Here is a 17,957-nt window from a genome sequence, read left to right on the forward strand (position 1 = left end):
GGAACGAGTGCCCATACTACACGTGGGAACGACCCAACCCTCTCATCGCAGGGCCCGGGGCAGGCCACACCTGGGGGTGATGCCCAGGGCCGGTGGGAGGCAGGCCTCGAGGCTCACAGCCTAGCACGGGACCGGAGCTGTGAGATGCCTGGCTGATCCGAAAAGCTAGTCTGCTTTGTGTAGCTGAACTGGAAAAACCAGCAGCCACTTGGGCGAAGGCTGGACCCATTTCTGATGAACAAAGAATCCCCAGGCAGTGTGGTCACGGGAAGGCGCTGGGTGAGGGTTCCGGCTCACGCTAGACAGGCCAGCACTGGCTCCGATCTGGTGCCCGGGCCTCCTCCTCTCCCGACCTGCCTTCTCTGAGCCTGGCCTGGCTCTGGAATGGACTCAGGGCACTGCCTCTCAACGTTTGGCAACGTCCAGAGGTGTTTTTAATGGCCGTGGCATCTGGTGGGTGGCGGCCAGGGATGCTGTTCGACGGCCTACAATGCACAGGACAGCCGCTAACAGAGAACCACCTGGCCCAGAACGTCACAGAGCCAAGCGGCCTGGCCCGGGGGAGAGCCAGGAGCCCCCAAGCCCTGCCCTGCCCCCTGCCCCCAAGGCTGCTTCCCATCTCAGCTTCACAACAGCCCGGGGGAGGCCAGGGTGAGTATTGGTCTCCCTACCCCATTACAGAGAGTGAAACAGGCCCTTTAGAAGAGAGCAGAGGTTGGCTGGCACACGGAGACATGGCTCTCTGTCCCTGACCTGGCCTGATCTTGCTGTCACCGCTCAGGCCTGCTCAGGATGGTCTCTGGGCCTCCCCACTCCCCCTCCGGCCCAGAAGGTGCGAGCAGACCCCTGGAGGGTGAAAGGGCCGCCAGGGTGCAGCTGCGGGCTGTCCTCAGTCCCAAGGGGCCGGACCCTGTCCACTGGGAGGCCCTGGGGCAGGTCACTCCTCTCCCCGAGCCGCCTGGCCATTGCATACGGCCGACAAGCCTGGCCTCCCTGGGCCTGAGTCCACACCATTCCAGATGTTCTCCTGTCCTCAGTGTCGGTCCCTCACTGGTCCCCCACCAGCCCCCCGAGAGGCAGGGATCACAGCCCCGTCCCACTGCACGGCACAGCCCCCTCGTCCCCTCTAGTTTAGGGAGCAGCCACTGAGTGCTGGGCCCCTTCCCGGCCCCTCCCCTGATGCACTGAGTCTTCACAGCAGCCCTGAAGCCGGGGGTGGGCAGGCCCATTTCACAGACGAGAACCCCGAGGCGTGAGGAGGCCAGGTTGCATTCGTTTGCGCCAGGACTGGAGCCTTGTTTGACCAGAGCTCGAGAGCGACCCACCTGCTCCAGTAGGAGCCTGGGCTTGTCCCCCCGGCTCCCACCAGCCCCGTGTGAGCACAGGAGGCCCCGTGGAGGTGTGGGGTGTGGTGCTGAGGCTAACCCCGCCCTCATGCCCAGCACGGCCTGCCCTGTACACGCTTGGGGCAGATGCAGCTCTGCCATCCTCCCCGGACGTCCCCTCAGGGGCGATCACTGTGGCCCTCACATGTGAGGAAATGAGGCTCCAGAGGGTCTGGGGACTCGCCCAGGGCACCCCACTCGTCCTCCCCCTGCCTGCCACGTGCTCTGCTAGGGGCGTTCCAGGCTCAGAGACAATGCGGCTTTGTGGGATCCTCCAACTCTGCTCGCCCGAGCCCTGGCTCCTGAGACGTTACCTCATCTGGGCCAGGCCCCACGGGGCGGTGTCACCCAGGAATAAACAGAAGCTGCAGAGCTGGGCTGCCGTTGGGCACAGGTGACAGGGGAAGGCCTCCCAGGATCTCTGCTCAGGCTTCCGGCCCCCAAGCGTGCTGCGCGTTCAGTACAGTCACAGACACTAATTGTCCTGGGCCGCAGCCAGCTTCCTGCTGTGCAGGCTGTGTGCAGACAGGCAGCCGGGGGAAGGGCGGGCAGGGGAGCCAGCCTGGGAGCAGAGGCGCATCTGCCTTCTGGGCCGGGCCCCACGGCCAGGCGGGCATCCATGGGACCTGCCCCTCACCCTCTGTGGGTACTGCCCTGAGGCTGCCCCGGCGGAAAGGTCCGGGACCTGTCACAGGCGGGACGGGCGCAGGAGCACCGAGGGCTGTGGGCTGGAGCGGAGATGGCCTCCAGTTCTCTCTTTTCTCCCCTCTGCCCCTGCCCAGACTCACATCCCTCAGGTGCAGAAGCCCCTCCTGTCCTCTTCCTCTGCTCCCTGTGTGTTTCATGCACATTCCCCGCTGGACGCCGGGACTGGACGGCTCTGACCCCTCACTCCCTGCTCTAAGCCCTCTGTGGCTCCCTACTGCCCCCGGGCCCCACCAGGCCCCTCAGCGGCCGTAGGGTCTTTCCTCGGCATCTGTCTGGGCCCGCTCTGCTGGCTCCTTTGCCCGTCCCCCTCCCCCAAAATCCTCCCATGTCTGAATCAGGCCTTTGTAGTCCTGGGTCTGGGGTGCTGCGTCCTCTTCCCACCCGGCCCGCTCTTCCTTGTCTTTCACACGTCAGCCCAGACGCCAGCCTTCCCGGGAGGCGCCCCACAGCTGGGGTCGTTACTTATCTGCTTCCCCCTCTCCTCCAACGAGGGATCTGTGTCACAGTCATGTCTGTGTCTGCGCTGGGGACCTCGGCAGGGGTCAGTGAACGAGTTAATAAGCTGGGGCCGGTGAGTGGGTGAGGGTCAGGGTTAGGGGATGTCGCAGAAGATGTAACAGACCAGCACCCCCCGCAGGCACAGACCCCTCTGAAGGGACTGAGGCTCCCGTCACCGGGGCCTACAAGGGGTTTCTGTCCTGGGCATGCGTCAGATCACTGGGGCTTATGTTAAAAACGGAATTCCTGACCCCAGTCCCCCCGAGTCGAACCTGGGGCAGCTGCGAGCCTGCGTTTCTAACACACTGCCTGGGCGATGCTTGCACCCCCGAGCCCAAGTCTGCTTCCTGCCCTGAGGTCTACGTTGGGGTGCCCTCAGCCGTCCCCTTGACTCTTGGGGGTCAGCCAGGCTTGCCCCGCCCATCCTGGGGTCCCTCCACCACAGGCTTTTCCCACCTGCCCCTCCCTTGGAACGAGCAGCTCTCCTGATGAAAGGGGAGCCAGCCCCTGGCCCACACACACCCACAGGCTTGCGCAGAGGGAGAGCCCTGATGCCCAGAGAAAGGCAGGAGGGGCCCAGCCTTGACACGGGCCATGCTGGGTGTGCGTATGATGCCTGGGAGACCCCCCCCCCACCCCGGCTCTCGGCTCCCCTGCCGTGGTTTCTCAGGGCCTTTCTAGCCTGCTCCTGAGCCGACGGCGCCAGCACAGGGAGGAGGGATGTGGCCATTCCCTGAGCTGCCCCTGGGTCCCAGGCAGGGGTCTGGCCCACGGGGAAGTAGGGGAGTTTGCCGGCATCCCTGCCCACAGTGCGCAGGGCTTAGGGGGACAGAGAGACAGCGGTGCGGGGGAGACCGGGGGCGAGGCCCGGCTGGTCACCCGTCCTGGCAAGGCCACTGATCTGCCCAAGTGCAAGACCTAGATTCCCTCAGGGCAGCCCCTCCCCTTCCCGAGCTGCACAGCCCCCCAGCCATCAGGGGGACCTTCCTGAAATGTGTCTGCATCCCCCTCCTGCTCGGGACCCTGCAGCAGCATTCTCCAGGCTGGCCCGCACACGGGGCCTGTCCGGCTGGGCTGCCCTGTGGACCCCTTCAGGCCACACCGAGACCATCCTGCAGCCCTTCATCTCCAGCCCCTGCCCTCCTCCCACCCCGACGCACATCGGCGCGTCCCCACATGCACCGCCCCTTTCCCCAGGCCCGTCGGCGATCCCCCGAATCCCTCCCTGAGCCCGGGCAGGGTGGCCAGTGCTGGGTCGTGTAACTCTGCCCCCTGTCTCCCAACACAGAATCTCAGGGTGCGGAGCAGCGGAGGGACCGAATTCTTCACGCGGTCGGCCACCAAGTTCAAGGGTGCCCTGGCCCAGAAGTTCATGTTCGTGGATGGAGACCGGGCCATCTGCGGCTCCTACAGGTGACTCTGGCTTTCTGGGGGCCAGGGGAGGGGCGGCTCCAGTTCCCAGCTGGTTTCTGCCCTTAATCCTGCCTTGTGACACCCCGGTTATTCCAGTTCACTGGTCCCCAGACTGCTGAGGTGTGAGTGGGGCTGGGCATGCCTGCACGCTGCCCACCCGTCTCGGAAGCAGGCAGAGCGACGCTTTTAGCCGTGAGACTGTTGTTCCTGCCTCGAGGTGTCAGCAGCCAGAGGTGGGCTGTGGGCCAGGCCGGCTGCGTCCTCCCAGGCCCACAGGGCGGTCACTTGGAGAGCTGCTCTCAGGGAGGGGCCAGGATGAGGACGGTGCGGTCTAGCTCTGCCAGCCCTGCCACGCAGGGGGCAGCAAGGCAGGGGCCATCCACGGCCACACGGGGTGGGCACAAGTCACTGTCCAGGCTGCACACCCGCAAGGAGCTTGCCACACAGGCGCTGCCTGAGGTCCCACACCGGGCCTGACGCTGGGGCTCGGGCCCCGTCGGGCCCCGTCCTCTGCCCCTGCTCGCTTCTCTTTAATCCCTTCTGTGGCCACGGTCTGATGGACGCTGGCCTGTGCGTGCAGGGGGGTGGGGGGCTGGGGGCTGCTCCCTCTTCCCGGGCCCTGGGCCCTGCGCCTGACCAGGCTGCCGCCCTTTGTTGCAGCTTCACGTGGTCGGCTGCAAGGACGGACAGGAACGTGATCTCCGTGCTGTCGGGCCAGGTGGTGGAGATATTCGACCGGCAGTTCCAGGAGCTGTACCTCACATCACACGGCGTCAGCCTCAAGGACATCCCCATGGAGAAGGAGCCCGAGCCCGAGCCCGTCGTGCTGCACTCTGTGGTCCCGCAGGTGCCCTCGGGCACCATGGCCAAGAAGCTTGTCAACCCCAAGTACGCGCTGGTCAAGGCCAAGAGTGCTGACGAGATCGCCAAGTTGTCCTCCGAGCAGCGGGAAGCCTCCAGGACCCTGGGGGTGCGGGGCACGGCCCTAGCCGAGCTGCCGGGAGACCACCCCGAGCCGCCCCTGCCCATCCACCCGGGGCTGCTCAACCTGGAACGGGCCAACATGTTTGAATACCTGCCCACGTGGGTGGAGCCGGACCCGGAACCCGGCAGCGACATCCTAGGCTACATCAACATCATCGACCCCAACATCTGGAACCCCCAGCCCAGCCAGATGAACCGCATCAAGATCCAGGACACATCCCAGGCCAGGACCCAGCTGTGGAGGCAGAGCCAGGACTCCAGCCCCGCCCCCCAGCCCAGATCCCCCCAGGACGCGGTCCCAGCCGAGAACAGCCGCCCCCAGGGGGACACCGAGCCACGGCCTCCTGTGGCCAAGCCCCGCACAGTCCCGGTGGCAGACCTGCTTGCCCAGGAGGGCGGCGGTGTTGGCTGGGCCCTGGCAACCCCAGACGGGCAGGCAGCCCACAACCGGACGGACCACGGGCTCCCCAGGACGGCAGGCCCAGGCCATGCCCCGCTTCAGTACCAGCTGTCTATGACCCAGGATGACCCCGACGGCGGGGGGCCGGTGGTCCCCAATGGGCTGGAGGGAGAGGAGGAGGAAGACGACGACGACTACGTGACCCTCAGTGACCAGGACAGCCTCTCAGGCAGCTCTGGCCGTGGCCCTGGCCCCGAGCGGCCCTCGGTGGTCTCCTCATCTGTGTCAGATGAGTGTTCTGAGGTGATGGAGCGCTCGGCCGCCCTCCGGAGCTGCCACTCAGAGCAGGTGGCCAACGGGTCAGCCCAGCCCCCCCGCCAACATCTGAGCACTCCCCACATGACCCGTGGGACCTTTGGTGGACCCCTGGGTGGCTCCTCGTGGGCCCAGGGTCAGGAGAGAGAAGAGGCAGGCGCTCTGAGGATGCAGGCCCCACACCTGGCAGACAAGGAGGCACAGGTGGGTCGGGGCCCCTGCGCACCGGGGTCCTGGGAGCCCCTCCCCCACGCGTGAGCACCCAAAGGTGCCGTCTGCTGGGCAGCCGCCTCCCCAGGTCATTACCCAGCATCCCATAAAGGCAACCTGAGCCAGCTACCAGGATCCGAAAGGAAACACACAACACACCCAGAGGTTTCAGGGGTGTGGTGTTATGTGGGTGGTCTGCTCCCTAGTTTGTGGATGAGGAGATGGCGGCGGCACAGAGATGTTCCTTCACACCCTGAGATCACACAGCAGTAGGTAGTCTTTGCCCGGACCTTATGTCAAGCCATCTCCGTGTCGATCCCTTTGACTGTGGCCCTGGGGACCACTCCCCTCCCCGCTCCCCCAGGCCGGGAAACACCTTGCCTCTGTCCTTGACCTCTCCTCCTGGTGACCTCTGCACCCTGCAGCCAGCCCAGCCCCCAGGGCCCGTCCTACCTGGGAACAGCACACGGCTGATCATGCCCGGCATGATGATCAGGCCCATGGGCAGCATCTTGAGGTAGCTGGCCAGGATGGAGCCCCCCTTGGCGTGGTTCAGGTCCCTGGCGGACAGTGAGCGCTGCACGATGACCTGGGGGCAGGGGGAGGCAGTGAGCCCCAGCCTCCTCGGGATTTCTCGCCCGTGGGCCTCAGGGAGTGTGTGAGTTAGGTGCTGTCCCACTAGCCCGAGACCGGCCTGAGACAACCGCGCCCACCCTAACACAGCATCCCTGCCAGTTGTCTGAGCACCTGGGGCCAAGGTTCTCTCCGGGGACTCAGTCTCCCTAGCTGTCGAGGAGGGAAGGTGTTGGTCCTGAGCAGCCCGTCACCCTGGCAGTTGTCAGGGCGGGAGAAGACCCTGGGTGGGTAGGTTATCAGGGACACCCCCCCACCTCCTGCACCCTCACGAGAGGCTGGCAGGCTCATGCACGTGCCAAGAGCAGACGCTGGTTCCAACTGTGTCGTGTCCCTGGCAGAGGTCTGGGGCTTTAGGACCTGGGTTTGGGGAAGCTTGCGTTTCAGTAATGGAAGGAGCTAGAAGCTGCAGCATGAGGGCAACTCTTCATGTAGCCTCAGGCAGCTCCTGCCTGGGCCTCTGCTTCCAGATCTGCAGAATGGGAGGGGGGTAGTTGGAACTGATGGCATCTGAGATCTCTCCCAGTTCTGACACCAAAAAAAGAATGTGGGACTTTAAACAGCTTTACTGAGACGTGATTCACACACAGTTCAGCCACATAAAGTGTACACCTCCATGGTTTTTAGTATGTTCACAGAGTTGTGCAGTCTATAACTTTGAAATACAAGTATTTTTCCTTCGGTGTTCTGCAGTTTAAATCACCTCCTGCAATCCAGAAGTAGGAATTCTTTGTGATTTTAAGTTATTTTCCAAACACGCAGGTTTGACAGGTAGCTCCTAGCATCTCCCTCTAGACACAGCTCTTGGTGAAGCATTAATTACAGGGTGCCAGGGCAGGGCAAGCTCTAAAACAGATTTTTCTCTGGTAGATCAGGCAGGGATGGGGTCATTTTCAAAGCTCTCAGGGTGCAGCCCACTGAATCCACTAGAATATTCCTTGGTGTCCATTGGGAGACTCCACCCTCCCCGGCTCATCCTCCAGCACCTTTTCATCAACGGGAGAAAATAACCTGGGTTTACATCAAAGCAAAGGGGCTCCAGGGCATTCTGGGAAATAGTGGCTTGTAGCCTGTTCTCCATCAGAGGACCCCAGATGCTTTCTCTATGTGGTCTTTTCCATCTTTTCCCAAGGTCTTACCTGGCTGAAGATAGTCAGTACTTAATAGTCGTGGACCTAGTGGGCCATGCTCGATCTAATGTCTGACGCCTAGGGAACAGTTAACATCCAACGGAACAAATGCAGACTCATCATGTCAGGCGTAGGAGTGGAAACAGCCTTTGTTTTAGGAGGAACCTGTTTCCACCACTGTACTCGAACTCCCTCCACTTTCACAAAAGTGGTTTTTGTAAAGGCCCAAAATTGCGTGTGTCCATCTCAGAGGCCCCTTAGTGCTCATTTGTGTTTAGGGTCCTTAAGAGAAACTGTCGTGTGTTTCTTCAGAGGCCCATCTAAGTGTCTCAGAGAAAATGAGATGAAAATCGTACTCCTGTAATGGAGCTCTGGATCAGAGGTGATTATCCCTCAAGATTTAGGCTTCTGAGCAGTTTGTCATATTCACCTCAAGGTCCAGAAGCGAAGGCATGCCCTTGGAGGTGTGCTCACTCGCACTTACTGTGGAGCGCAGTCCCACAGAGGCTGAATAGCACTTGGATGTTGGCTGGACCGCGTCTAAAAATAGAACTCTGGGACTTCCCTGGCAGTCCAGTGGTTAGGACTCTGTGCTTTCCCTGCCGAGGGCGTGGGTTCAATCCCTGGTCGGGGAACTAAGATCCCACAAGCCCTGTGATGCAGCCCAGGGGAAAAAAAAAAAAAAAGAACTCTGACCTGCCCGGGAAGCCACCCCGTTACGTACAATAAACAGCTCTCAGAGCCACGCAGGAAGGCCGACGGTTATCTCCAGTAACCGCTGAGGAGGCTGCACGATGACTGCTCTAACAGTTAGCCCCAGGTGGCCAGGACCTAATCAGTAACTGACAGCATCTCTAACTTTTGTCCCCTGCTCGCTTCCTACCCGCACCAATCACAGGGTCGCCCCACCTCCCGTGTCCCCGGGCCGCGGCCTCCCATCAGGACCTCTGCAGAACTCTCTGGCTCATCTGCCTGCCTTTCAGCCTCTGCCAAATGTGAGGGACGGAAGCTGCCTCCCGTTTGCTGTAGCTCAAAATAAACTGCCTTTGCTTTTCTTAGTTAAAAAAAAAAAAAAAAAAAAAAAATGACAGGGTGCCCGGGCTGGCGGCGTGGGGTCTGCAGGGCAAGCTGATTCCAGTCCTGCCTCTCCGCCAGCTCCTGTGACGTGCCGTAAGTCCTTTCCTCGCTTGGGGCCTCAGTCTCCCCGTCTAGACAGCTTCTCTGTAGACCCTTCCCCTGTGATGTCCTGTGATTACAAGAGCCCAGGGCCGCGCTCCCCGCGGGAGAGAAGAGTTTCCCTAAATCCCTGCGTGTCTTCCCTTATTTTGCTCCGTGCTCTTGGCGGCCAGCCCCGGGAGGTGGGCGGGACAGCCGTGGTCGCCCCATTCTACAGCTGGAGAAGCTGAGGCTCGGTGCCCCAGCAGGCAAGGCCGGGGCCTCCCCGGCAGCACCCTCCCAGTGCCTCTCTGCACAGGCCCTGCCGGAGGCCAGCTCCCTCTCCCGGCCCGGCCACTGGACCTCCCCGAACCGCTCTGTCCTCGCCTGCAAGATGTGACATGACCCCCGACCTGCAGGGTTGCTGCAAATCCTGGATGAGGCCGCGTGTGGACGGCCAAGCCCGTGCCCGGGTGGCCGGCTGCGAGTCACCAAGTTTAGGCGTTCATCAGGGCCACCTCAGGGTCAGCCACGGCCCTGTGCCGCCCAGGAGCATTTGGACCCCTTGGCTGTGAGATGGGGACAAGAGAGCCCACGGGAACACGGGGAGAAACGAGGCAACGGGGCCCATGCACTTGACACTGCACCTGACCTGCGCGGGAGCCTGAAAAGTGGTGGCCGCCACGAGGACTGACCCAGCTGCTGCCTGAAAGACAGCCCGTCTGAAACTGCAGCAGCGGCAGGTGACGCGAGGAGCGCCGGCACCACGGGAGCGGGCAGGCCCCAAGGCCCCTCGGGTCTGTGCGCCTCCTGGGGGTGCTGACTGAGCGGCTGAGGTCGGGGAGGGGTGTGGCAGCTCTCTGCCCACCGGGCCTCTGCCTCCTGTTTATTGGGTTTGCTGGGCTCTGATGTCGCCTACGCACTGTGGCTGAGCTGGGAGACACTGAGAAGCCTAAAGAAAACGAAAAGCGCCCGTGGCCCCGGCACACAGAGCTGCCGCTTGCCGCTGGCCACACCGTGGGTGTCCCGGGGGCTGAGGAGAGTCCTGCCAAGCCCCCAGGGCCCAGGAGATCGGTACCACGCAGGCGGGGGTTCTGGTCCAAGGCCCAGCAGTCGCCCAGGCAGACCCAGCCTGAGCAGGACGATGCGGGGGGGGAAGGCACTCTGGACCACCTTGGGGTCAGCTGCCTCCTTGTGTGACCTTCTTATCCAGGAGGCAAGCCCAGTCCAGCCCTGACCTCCAGGCCACTCACCTGGCCTTCATGGGAGAATCTCCTGAATGCTGCCCCACCCAGAGACGCCAATGCCATGCCAGGCCATGCTGAGTGGGGAGGGAGTGAGAGGTGCCCTGGGGCAGAGGGGCCCCGGCTGGCCCACAGGGCAGTCTAGACACTTCTCCGCATGCCCTCCACCGCCGGCCTTTCAACCAGCCCCTCGCTCACCCAGGCCGGCGGCCCCCAGGCCCCCCAGGGGTGCTAGGCAGACACCTGTGGTGGGCGCAGCCTACAAGGGACTCTCCGGCACCATGTCACAGATGGGAAAACTGAGGCCCAGCCTCTCAGGGTTCCTGGACCCTCCCAACATAGATTGCCTCCCGCCGTCACAGCCCAGGCAGGGTCTCCCAGCGAGCACACAAAACACCTGTGCTCGGAAGCTGCAGAGCGCTCCTCGCCGGGCAGGCACTCCACCCTGGGCCTCAGCGTTCTGGCCTGTGGATGGGGCCGCCAGGCCTGCCTCGCAGGGAAGCTGCCCCCCTTCACCCCACAGTGACTGGCTGGGTCGACTCTTGGGCTGGCTGCCTCGCTCCTGGGTGGGGCCCTCGAGGCCACGGGTCCAGAGGCGAGGACGGTCATCAGGCCCGTGCCCGCTGAGGCTCTGGTGCTCACGAGGCCCCTTCCCGCCCAAGTGCCACCTGGAGCTACCCGTGGCCCTCGAGGCAGGCAGGGCGGGGGCATCGTCTGCTTCTGCCCAGAGAGGGAGCAGGGCCGCCTGGTGCCACCTGGTACGTGCCCAACTTGGGAAGGCCTAGAGTCAGACTCCGGAGGAAGACCTAGCCGCCACACTCACCACACACGCGGGCGCAGGGGGAGGCACTGTCTCTGGCATCCCCGTCCGTCCCTCTTACGGAGAATGTGGAGGAGGGGGGCGGGGCATGGGGAAGAGTAGGCGCTGGCCTTAGTGCGACCTCGCAGGCGGACCGTTCCCCTGGGACACGTGGGGAAACCGAGGCACGGAGGACTGGAAGATACTTGTCTAGGACCACCCGTTGGTGAGTGGCAAGGCCAGGAAGCAAACCCAGGTGTGCCGGCTGCAGCCTGCCTGGCAAGGGCCCCTCAGGAAGGGGCAGAGCTGCCCCAGCCCCTGGGTCTCACTCACTCTGCTCTCTCTCTCCCAGGGCCAGCGGTTCCACCACTACCGAGTCCCTAGGGATAAAGATGCCTTCCCGCAGCCGTCGAGGACCCTGGGACCCCCGCAGTACCGCCCCGCCGCCAATGGCGCCCAGAGCTCTGGCAGGAAAGCGGGCCCGGCTGTGGCAGCTCCCCAGCACTGGCAGGCCAAGGGTGGCCCGGAGCCCTGTGAGCTGCCGGGTCCTGGGACCCCAAGACTGGCCCGAAACGCCAGCCCCCAGGCCGACGTCAGGGCCGCCGAGGAGCATTCCAGCCCCTTCGGAATCCCGTACTCCAAACTGTCCCAGTTGAAGCACCTGAAGGCCAGGATGGGTGGCCAGTGGGCTTCATCCGACTCTAAACGGCAGGCCCAGGCCCCCCGGGACTGCAAGGACCCCTAACACCTCGTGCCCGGGCCTGAAGCCACGCCATCCACGGCTTCCACCCCAGCCCGGGCTCACCGCGCAGGTGTTCCCTGGCCGCCCTGACCTCCAGAGCCACCCTGGAAGAAAGGAAGGGAGGGAGGGCGGTGACCTCACCTGGTCGGTGCACCAGTACCAGGTGGCCATGACGGTCAGGCCGAAGGTCATCCCGGTCCACGGGAGGTCCCCCGTGGAGGGGTCTCGGAACATGTGCATGGCGTCTGCCCGTGGCACGTGGCAGGTGGTGTTGGAGATGATCCTGGATGGGACGGCCCGGGCGTAGGCTGGCGCCAGCTGATCATACCCGCCGATCTGCTCGAAAGCTGGAGGGGGTGGGCGGGACAGGCACGGTTGGTGGCTGGCGGCCGTGACTCCCAGCCCCACTGCCCTCAGCTCACGAGTAACTTCTTGCATCAAACTCAACTTTTCCCACTTCACCTTTTCCAGGGTCTGGAAAGGTATGGACGTAGAGGGTTTTAAAAAAGGTGAATTCAAAGGACTATTTTATTTGTATTTAAAATGATAATATTAAATGAGCATTCCACACGAGGGCACCCCAGTGTCCCGCCGGCCTCTGGACGCCCACCAGCCTCAGGTGAGGAGCTCTCTGCCAGGCTGTCGACCCAAGGAAGCAAACGTGTCTTTTCTTGGCATTCGCGGACCTTCCTGAGGAATCTGAAGGGCTAACGTCCTGACCCAGGGGCTTCCAAAGGACATGACTTCGGCAGAGCTGAGTATGGCTGGGGGATGTGGCACTGAGAAGGGACACAGAGTCCCCAGAGGGGCAGGGGCACCACCAAGGCTACACCGCCAGGCGGCCGGCGCGAGCCAACCACGTTCACCCCCTCACTGCTCCTGTCTGCCTCGGGGTCTGGGCCCACCTGTGGCTTTTGCTTTGCCTGTGGTCACTCCCCCGCCCCCATCCAGACCAGGCCTGGCTGCTTGGGTGCCTCTCCCGCAGTGGGCTCCGGGTACACAGGCCCCTGGTCTGTGAGGAGGCTGGGCAGCCACAGGCCCCACTCCCCCGCCTTCCCCAGCAGGCGGCCCGCTGCCCGGACTCTGGGCTCCCGGCACCAGTGCCACCTGTAGGCCAGGCCAGGGGGAGTGCTCAGAGCGAACGGACGAACACCAGACACGGGTTGGAAACTGCCCAGCCACAGGGTCCTAGAGTCTGAGTCTGGAAGAGACCGTTTGCTCTCCGTGGGATCCTCCTGGCTCTGCTTGCATACTTCCCGGGATGGGGATCTCACTACCTCTGGGGCAGCCCCCACCCCGAGCTTCCTCCCTGTTCCCAGACCAGGAGATCCAAACCCCCCTTCTCTCCACCTTGCCTTTGTCCCGCTGGCTTCTTGAGATCTTGGACATGCTTTGAAGCAATGGGGGCAGATGTCCAGGCAGGTCTGTGGTCTCCCAAGTGTGTCTGCACACCCACCCGCAGCCCTGCTCCCACTGAGCCCCGAGCCCGCGTGGGTGCGGACAGCCCTGCCTCCTGAGTCAGGTCCACAGCCAGATGCCAGCCGGCCCGGAGCGGGTGACAGAAGTGCCGCTGGGCAGCAGGGGTGGGAGGGGAGCAGGCCTCCGTCACCCAGGGGAGGCCGGTGGGGGGCTGACTGCCTAGTGGCTTGACCTTGGCTTGACCTCATGAGGCCACCCACCCCCAGTGCGGACACCGGGGCCCTGACAGGGCGGCACCCAGACCCCAAAGGGCTCGCTGCTGTGACAGTCCCCATGGCCTCTCACCTTTGACCGTCAGGATCACGGCTCCCACCACCATGATGAGCGTTTGCAGGGCGTCTGTGTAGATCACAGCGGCCAGGCCCCCTGTAGGTGGAGACGAGAGAGCTGGAGGGGCCCTGGCCTCGACGGGGGAGGGACAGGGAGGTGAGCAGAGCTCCGGGAGGGACAGCTGTTCCACATCGACGTCCCCTGCCCTTGCACGGGTGGGTGAGCTGTGGACGCAGCAGCCAGGCCAGCGGAGCCAGCTGCAGAAGCCCAGGTGCCTGACACGAACTGGCCCGGTCCCAGGCTGTGGGAGGGGGTGCCCCCTGCCCCCCACCAACCGCTCGGGTTCCCGGGCATGTCCACAGGCCACACCTGCCACCCGCAGGCGCCGTACCTGCGATGGTGTACAGGGCCGTGACGGCGAGCATGAGGATGGTGGACAGGTAGAAGTTCCAGCCCAGGCAGATGTGCACGAAGAGGGCCCCCGCGTACAGGTCAATCTGGGGACGGGAAAGGGGTGTGTGCAGGGGCCCGAGGTAACCGCAGGACCCGGAGCGCCACACACCCGACGTAGAGGAAGAAGGGGAGACCCCCCCCCCACCTTCCAGGGACTGTTCTGAAGGGGAGGAAGTCCTGGCTGTGGACAAGCAGTGTGCAGGGGACGTTGCTGATGTTAATAAAGTCCTGAGTGGCCTCTGCCCACCAGGGAGCGGTGTTGCTGTTCAGTCTGGCCCCTGCCTGGGGATGGAAAAGGGAGTCCGGGAGGGCTTCCTGGAGGTGGGGGGGTCCAAGAAGACGAGTGAGCCTCCATCTCCAGACCCACGTCTGTCTGGGTCCCTGGGTCCCTGTTCTCTGCTCCCTGTTAAGCAGGGCACCCCAAGAAGAAACCAGATGTGTGCCAGGGGTGGGCTGGGGGAACAGAGGGGCCGTCTCGCTTATTGACCCACCATGGGGTTGACACTGAAGCCAGGACCACGGCTCAGGCCGAGGCTGCTTCCTAGGGCTGAACTGGACACAGTCCTGCCATCCCAGGCCCTGGGGCAGCACAGAGGCAAGAGTTGAAGCCCTGGGGCGAGTCTTCTAGCCTCAGCGCTGGAATGGGCCTCACGGACCACAACTGCCCGCCCCTCCCCACTGCGCAGTGGGTGCCCAGGGAAGGAGGGAGGACCCGATCCTGCGGGACCTAGGGCTGGGCCAGGGTCCCTCCCCGCCGCAAGTTTCCGAAACTGCCATTCTGGGCTTGCTTAATGGCAGGGAGATAACCCAAAATACAGCCTTTGGGGCCAAGAGGCTCCTCAGAGAGCTGGGCAAGCCCGCGGGTTAGCTGAGCTTGCCGAGTGGGGGACAGTCTGCCCGAGGCCTGGGGCACCGGCCGAGCTAGGAGCTGACCAGCCCCGCTCGGAGTCAGGCTTGTGGAACCCCTGCTTCCCCCAGGCTCTTCCCCTCCCCTCACCTGCCAGCGTGGGCACTCAGACAAGGTGTTCTCGGGAGTCGGCGGCCCCTCACTCTGGCCCCCCCAGCCCCCGGCTGCGAGTGTGTGTGTCCACCTCCAGCCCAAGCTAAGAAGCCCAGAGGTGCTGGATATCAGAGCAGGAAGGACTCTCCAAGCCCCCTGCCCCGTCAGACCAGGGACAAACGGAGGCCCATGGAGGGCAAGCGACCTCCCCAAGGCGAGGCTCTGGCAGGTATCAGAGATGGAGGGGACCGGCGACGGAGCAGGGGGGCTCTAGAAAGTAGCAGCCCCTCCTCCCACCTGGCAGGTATCAGAGATGGAGGGGACCGGCGACGGAGCAGGGGGGCTCTAGAAAGTAGCAGCCCCTCCTCCCACCTAGCTGTCCTCCAGCCACTGCTCTAGACCACTCCCTGGACCCCATCTGCCCCAGAGGACAGCCCTGGCCTGTGCGCCCAGCCTCCAGGCTCTGGCCACGCATCCCTTTAAGCCCAGGTAAGTCTGGTCACGCCGACATTCCACGCCAGGCACTTTGCTGCCTCCAGGCCTTGGCCCGCCCAAGTCCCTCTGCCTTGGGACCTCCCATCTCTGCATCTTATCGCTCAGGACTCAGCCCGCCCCGACGCCCTGCTCCCCGACTGCTCTACTGCTCAGGGACTTCCTTCCAGGGCAGCAGATCTGAAGAGTGATGCGTGGGCAGCGGGAACAGCACAGGCACAGGTGTGGAGGTGGGACTTTAGCCGCCGACCCCCTGGGGACGCTACGCAGCTGCCGCTGGAGGCCAGCAAATGTGCGGTTGCCTGCTGGCTCTAAAGGAGACCCCGCGAGGAGCCTCAGACGGCCCCCGGCCGGCTCTGACCTCTCCTTCTGCCGACGGAGCTCCCTCTCCTGGGGCCCCAGCTGAGCTGCAGCCTGCTAGAAGCTAAGAGCCCCGCTCAGACCTGGGTCTGCGTCCCTGGTGAGCACGTCGCCTTACCTCCTGAGCCTCTGGGTAAAGTGTGGGTGCAGATGTGGAGAAACACAAGCACTTGTGCTCGGCCCCCTCTGGCCCTGCTGGCCTCTGCAGGCCCTGCGCAGGGCAGGCCGCGGAGGCGCAGGCGGGACCCCTGAGGGAGCCGCTCCACTCCATAGAGCGGGGCACGGGCGCAGAGGCACGAAGCAACTGGCCCAAAGCTGCACAGTTGTGAGCAGGGCTGCGGGCTTTAGGGCTGACCCTCGGGGCCCCTGAGAGGGTTGACCCCCCGTTCCTGCACCATCCCACGGGCTTGCAGGGGCCATGAGCCCCGGACATGGGAGGGAGCTGGGCTGAGCTGACCTGCAGGCTAGGGCTGCTCTGCTGGCTCGTCACAGCTTCTCAGCACCCCGAGTGCCCCACAAGCACGTGCCCCCTGGCTGGGCCCTGTCCTGGCCACCTTCCTGCATGAGACCCTACTGCCCCCTCCCTTTGTGGATAGCAGAGAAGCTGGGCAGGTCCCTGCACTGACACTTACTACGAGTTTACCCCAAATCAGCCTGTGTCCCCAACCCCCAACCTCGCCCATCTCCACAGAGGCCATCACTGTCCCTTCAGTGTTCTGGACACGTCTCACCTTTGCCACACTCCCTGCACCCAACCCACCGGCCATGGCTGTTGATTCCCAAAGTACTCCTGCCCGCCTCCACTTTCCCCACCCTGGGCCCCATCCCTTTGGAATCCCCTCGCTGGTCCCTCCTGCACTCGGCTTGTTCAGAGGGAGCGCCGAGGTCTCTGCATCTCCACTCGCGCACAATGAAACCCACCTCCCGGCCCAGAGGCCCTGCACGCACCCTCTCCCCAGCCCCATCGGCTTCCCTCAGCAGCTGGACCACTGTCTGCAAAGCAAACCTGTCGCTTGCTCCTTCTCTTCCGTCCAGATTTCAGCCCTGCATTTGCTGCACTGATCACCCTTGTACCACTCAGTGTGGATGCACTGCTCTGCTGACTTATCTCATCTGCCTGGAAGGAAAAGTCCTTGAGAACGAGAAATGGGTTCATCATGGGTGCCCACCCAGGGCCTGGCACACAGTAGGTGCTCAATAAACAGGCACGTTTGCATAGACCAGGGGCTGGTACACTATAGCCCACAGGCTTGATCCCATCAGGCGCACTGGTGTGTCTTTCAAACGCCAACAGCAAATTTCAGTGGTGTGTAAGTGGCATGCAAAACTGAGCATACCTTCTATCTGGCCCCTCACGGAAAACCCAGCCGAGCCTGACATAGATGATTCCATTCAGTCCCATGAGGTGTGCCGGGCACCTAGTACCACTGGGGATACACCAATGAACAGAGAAAAAATGGGGGAGGCAGACTGTGGCCATTCTAATGAAATCATTCAGCGTAAGAAGGTAGCACGTGTGTGAAAGACAGGGGGCGCAGGTCTGCACCTGCGGGGCAGCCGAGGGCCTCGCTGAGAGGGTGAGCTGTGAAAGACCTGAGAGGCAGGGGCGTGAGCCACATGGATATCCAGGAGAAGAGGTTCCAGCCAGAGGACACAGCAGGTGCAAAGGCCCTGTGGCAGGGTCATGCCTCGGGTGTGCTCAGTGTAGCTGGAGTGATGTCTGCGTCGGGAGAAGCAGGAGAGGTGAGGGTCTTGCTGGCCACGGTTGGCCTTTACCCTGAGTGGCCTGGGGTGTCAGGCCGGGTTTCTCTATTTCCCAGAGCACACGGTGATGGAGCTCGGTTCCCCCCAAGCCCGTGTGAGGCCCCCTGCCACCCATGGCTTGCTCTCTCTGCACACCACTGTCCCCACATGGGGGCTGGCGGCAGGCGGGCCCTGTGGTCTCTGGACAGGCTGCAGCTGGTGAGGGTCCTGGGCGTTCTTGGGGCTCCACCCAGTGAGGTCAGGGCCTCTGGGGGCCGGCTGGGCACACACACTGCAAACAGCTTCAGCCCCAAACATTAGCTGGGGGGCCCCAGTCCCTCCCAGACCCAGCCCGGCAATCCGCATTCCTCCTGCTTCCCTGTCCGCTTCATCCAGGCAGCCCCAGCCTTGAGGCTCCCCATTTTATAGGTGGGCAAACTGAGTCATCCCATCACAAAGTGGAGTCTGAAGTACCACGCCTGGCTCCTTCAGCGCCACACGGCAGCGCTCGGGCCCACTGGGCTCTAACGGTTGTCCCTGCCTG

At 63.4% G+C, this 17,957-nt stretch overlaps 2 protein-coding genes across 5 annotated transcripts in view; one reads left to right on the forward strand and one right to left on the reverse strand.

Annotated features, from left to right (window-relative positions):
• The window catches only part of FAM83G (family with sequence similarity 83 member G), a 29,710-nt gene extending 17,267 nt beyond the window's left edge, over positions 1 to 12,443 (forward strand). Inside the window, exons 3-5 of the mRNA XM_030861246.2 lie at positions 3,880 to 4,004; positions 4,665 to 5,907; positions 11,227 to 12,443. Of these exons, the coding sequence (XP_030717106.1) occupies positions 3,880 to 4,004; positions 4,665 to 5,907; positions 11,227 to 11,619 (1,761 nt within the window). The 3' untranslated portion in view covers positions 11,620 to 12,443. The remainder of the gene's footprint in view (positions 1 to 3,879; positions 4,005 to 4,664; positions 5,908 to 11,226) is intronic.
• The window catches only part of SLC5A10 (solute carrier family 5 member 10), a 54,863-nt gene that overhangs the window by 32,382 nt on the left and 4,524 nt on the right, over positions 1 to 17,957 (reverse strand). For 3 of the 4 annotated variants that reach the window (XM_060289900.1, XM_030861251.2, XM_030861250.2), the window contains 4 exons: positions 13,757 to 13,862; positions 13,381 to 13,461; positions 11,758 to 11,963; positions 6,367 to 6,502 (listed from right to left, as the gene is read on the reverse strand). In XM_060289900.1, the coding sequence (XP_060145883.1) occupies positions 6,367 to 6,502; positions 11,758 to 11,963; positions 13,381 to 13,461; positions 13,757 to 13,862 (529 nt within the window). The remainder of the gene's footprint in view (positions 1 to 6,366; positions 6,503 to 11,757; positions 11,964 to 13,380; positions 13,462 to 13,756; positions 13,863 to 17,957) is intronic. The other variant, XM_060289899.1, reaches the window with a different exon arrangement.

Source organism: Globicephala melas, chromosome 20, assembly GCF_963455315.2.
Source record: "Globicephala melas chromosome 20, mGloMel1.2, whole genome shotgun sequence".
NCBI lineage: Eukaryota > Metazoa > Chordata > Mammalia > Artiodactyla > Delphinidae > Globicephala > Globicephala melas.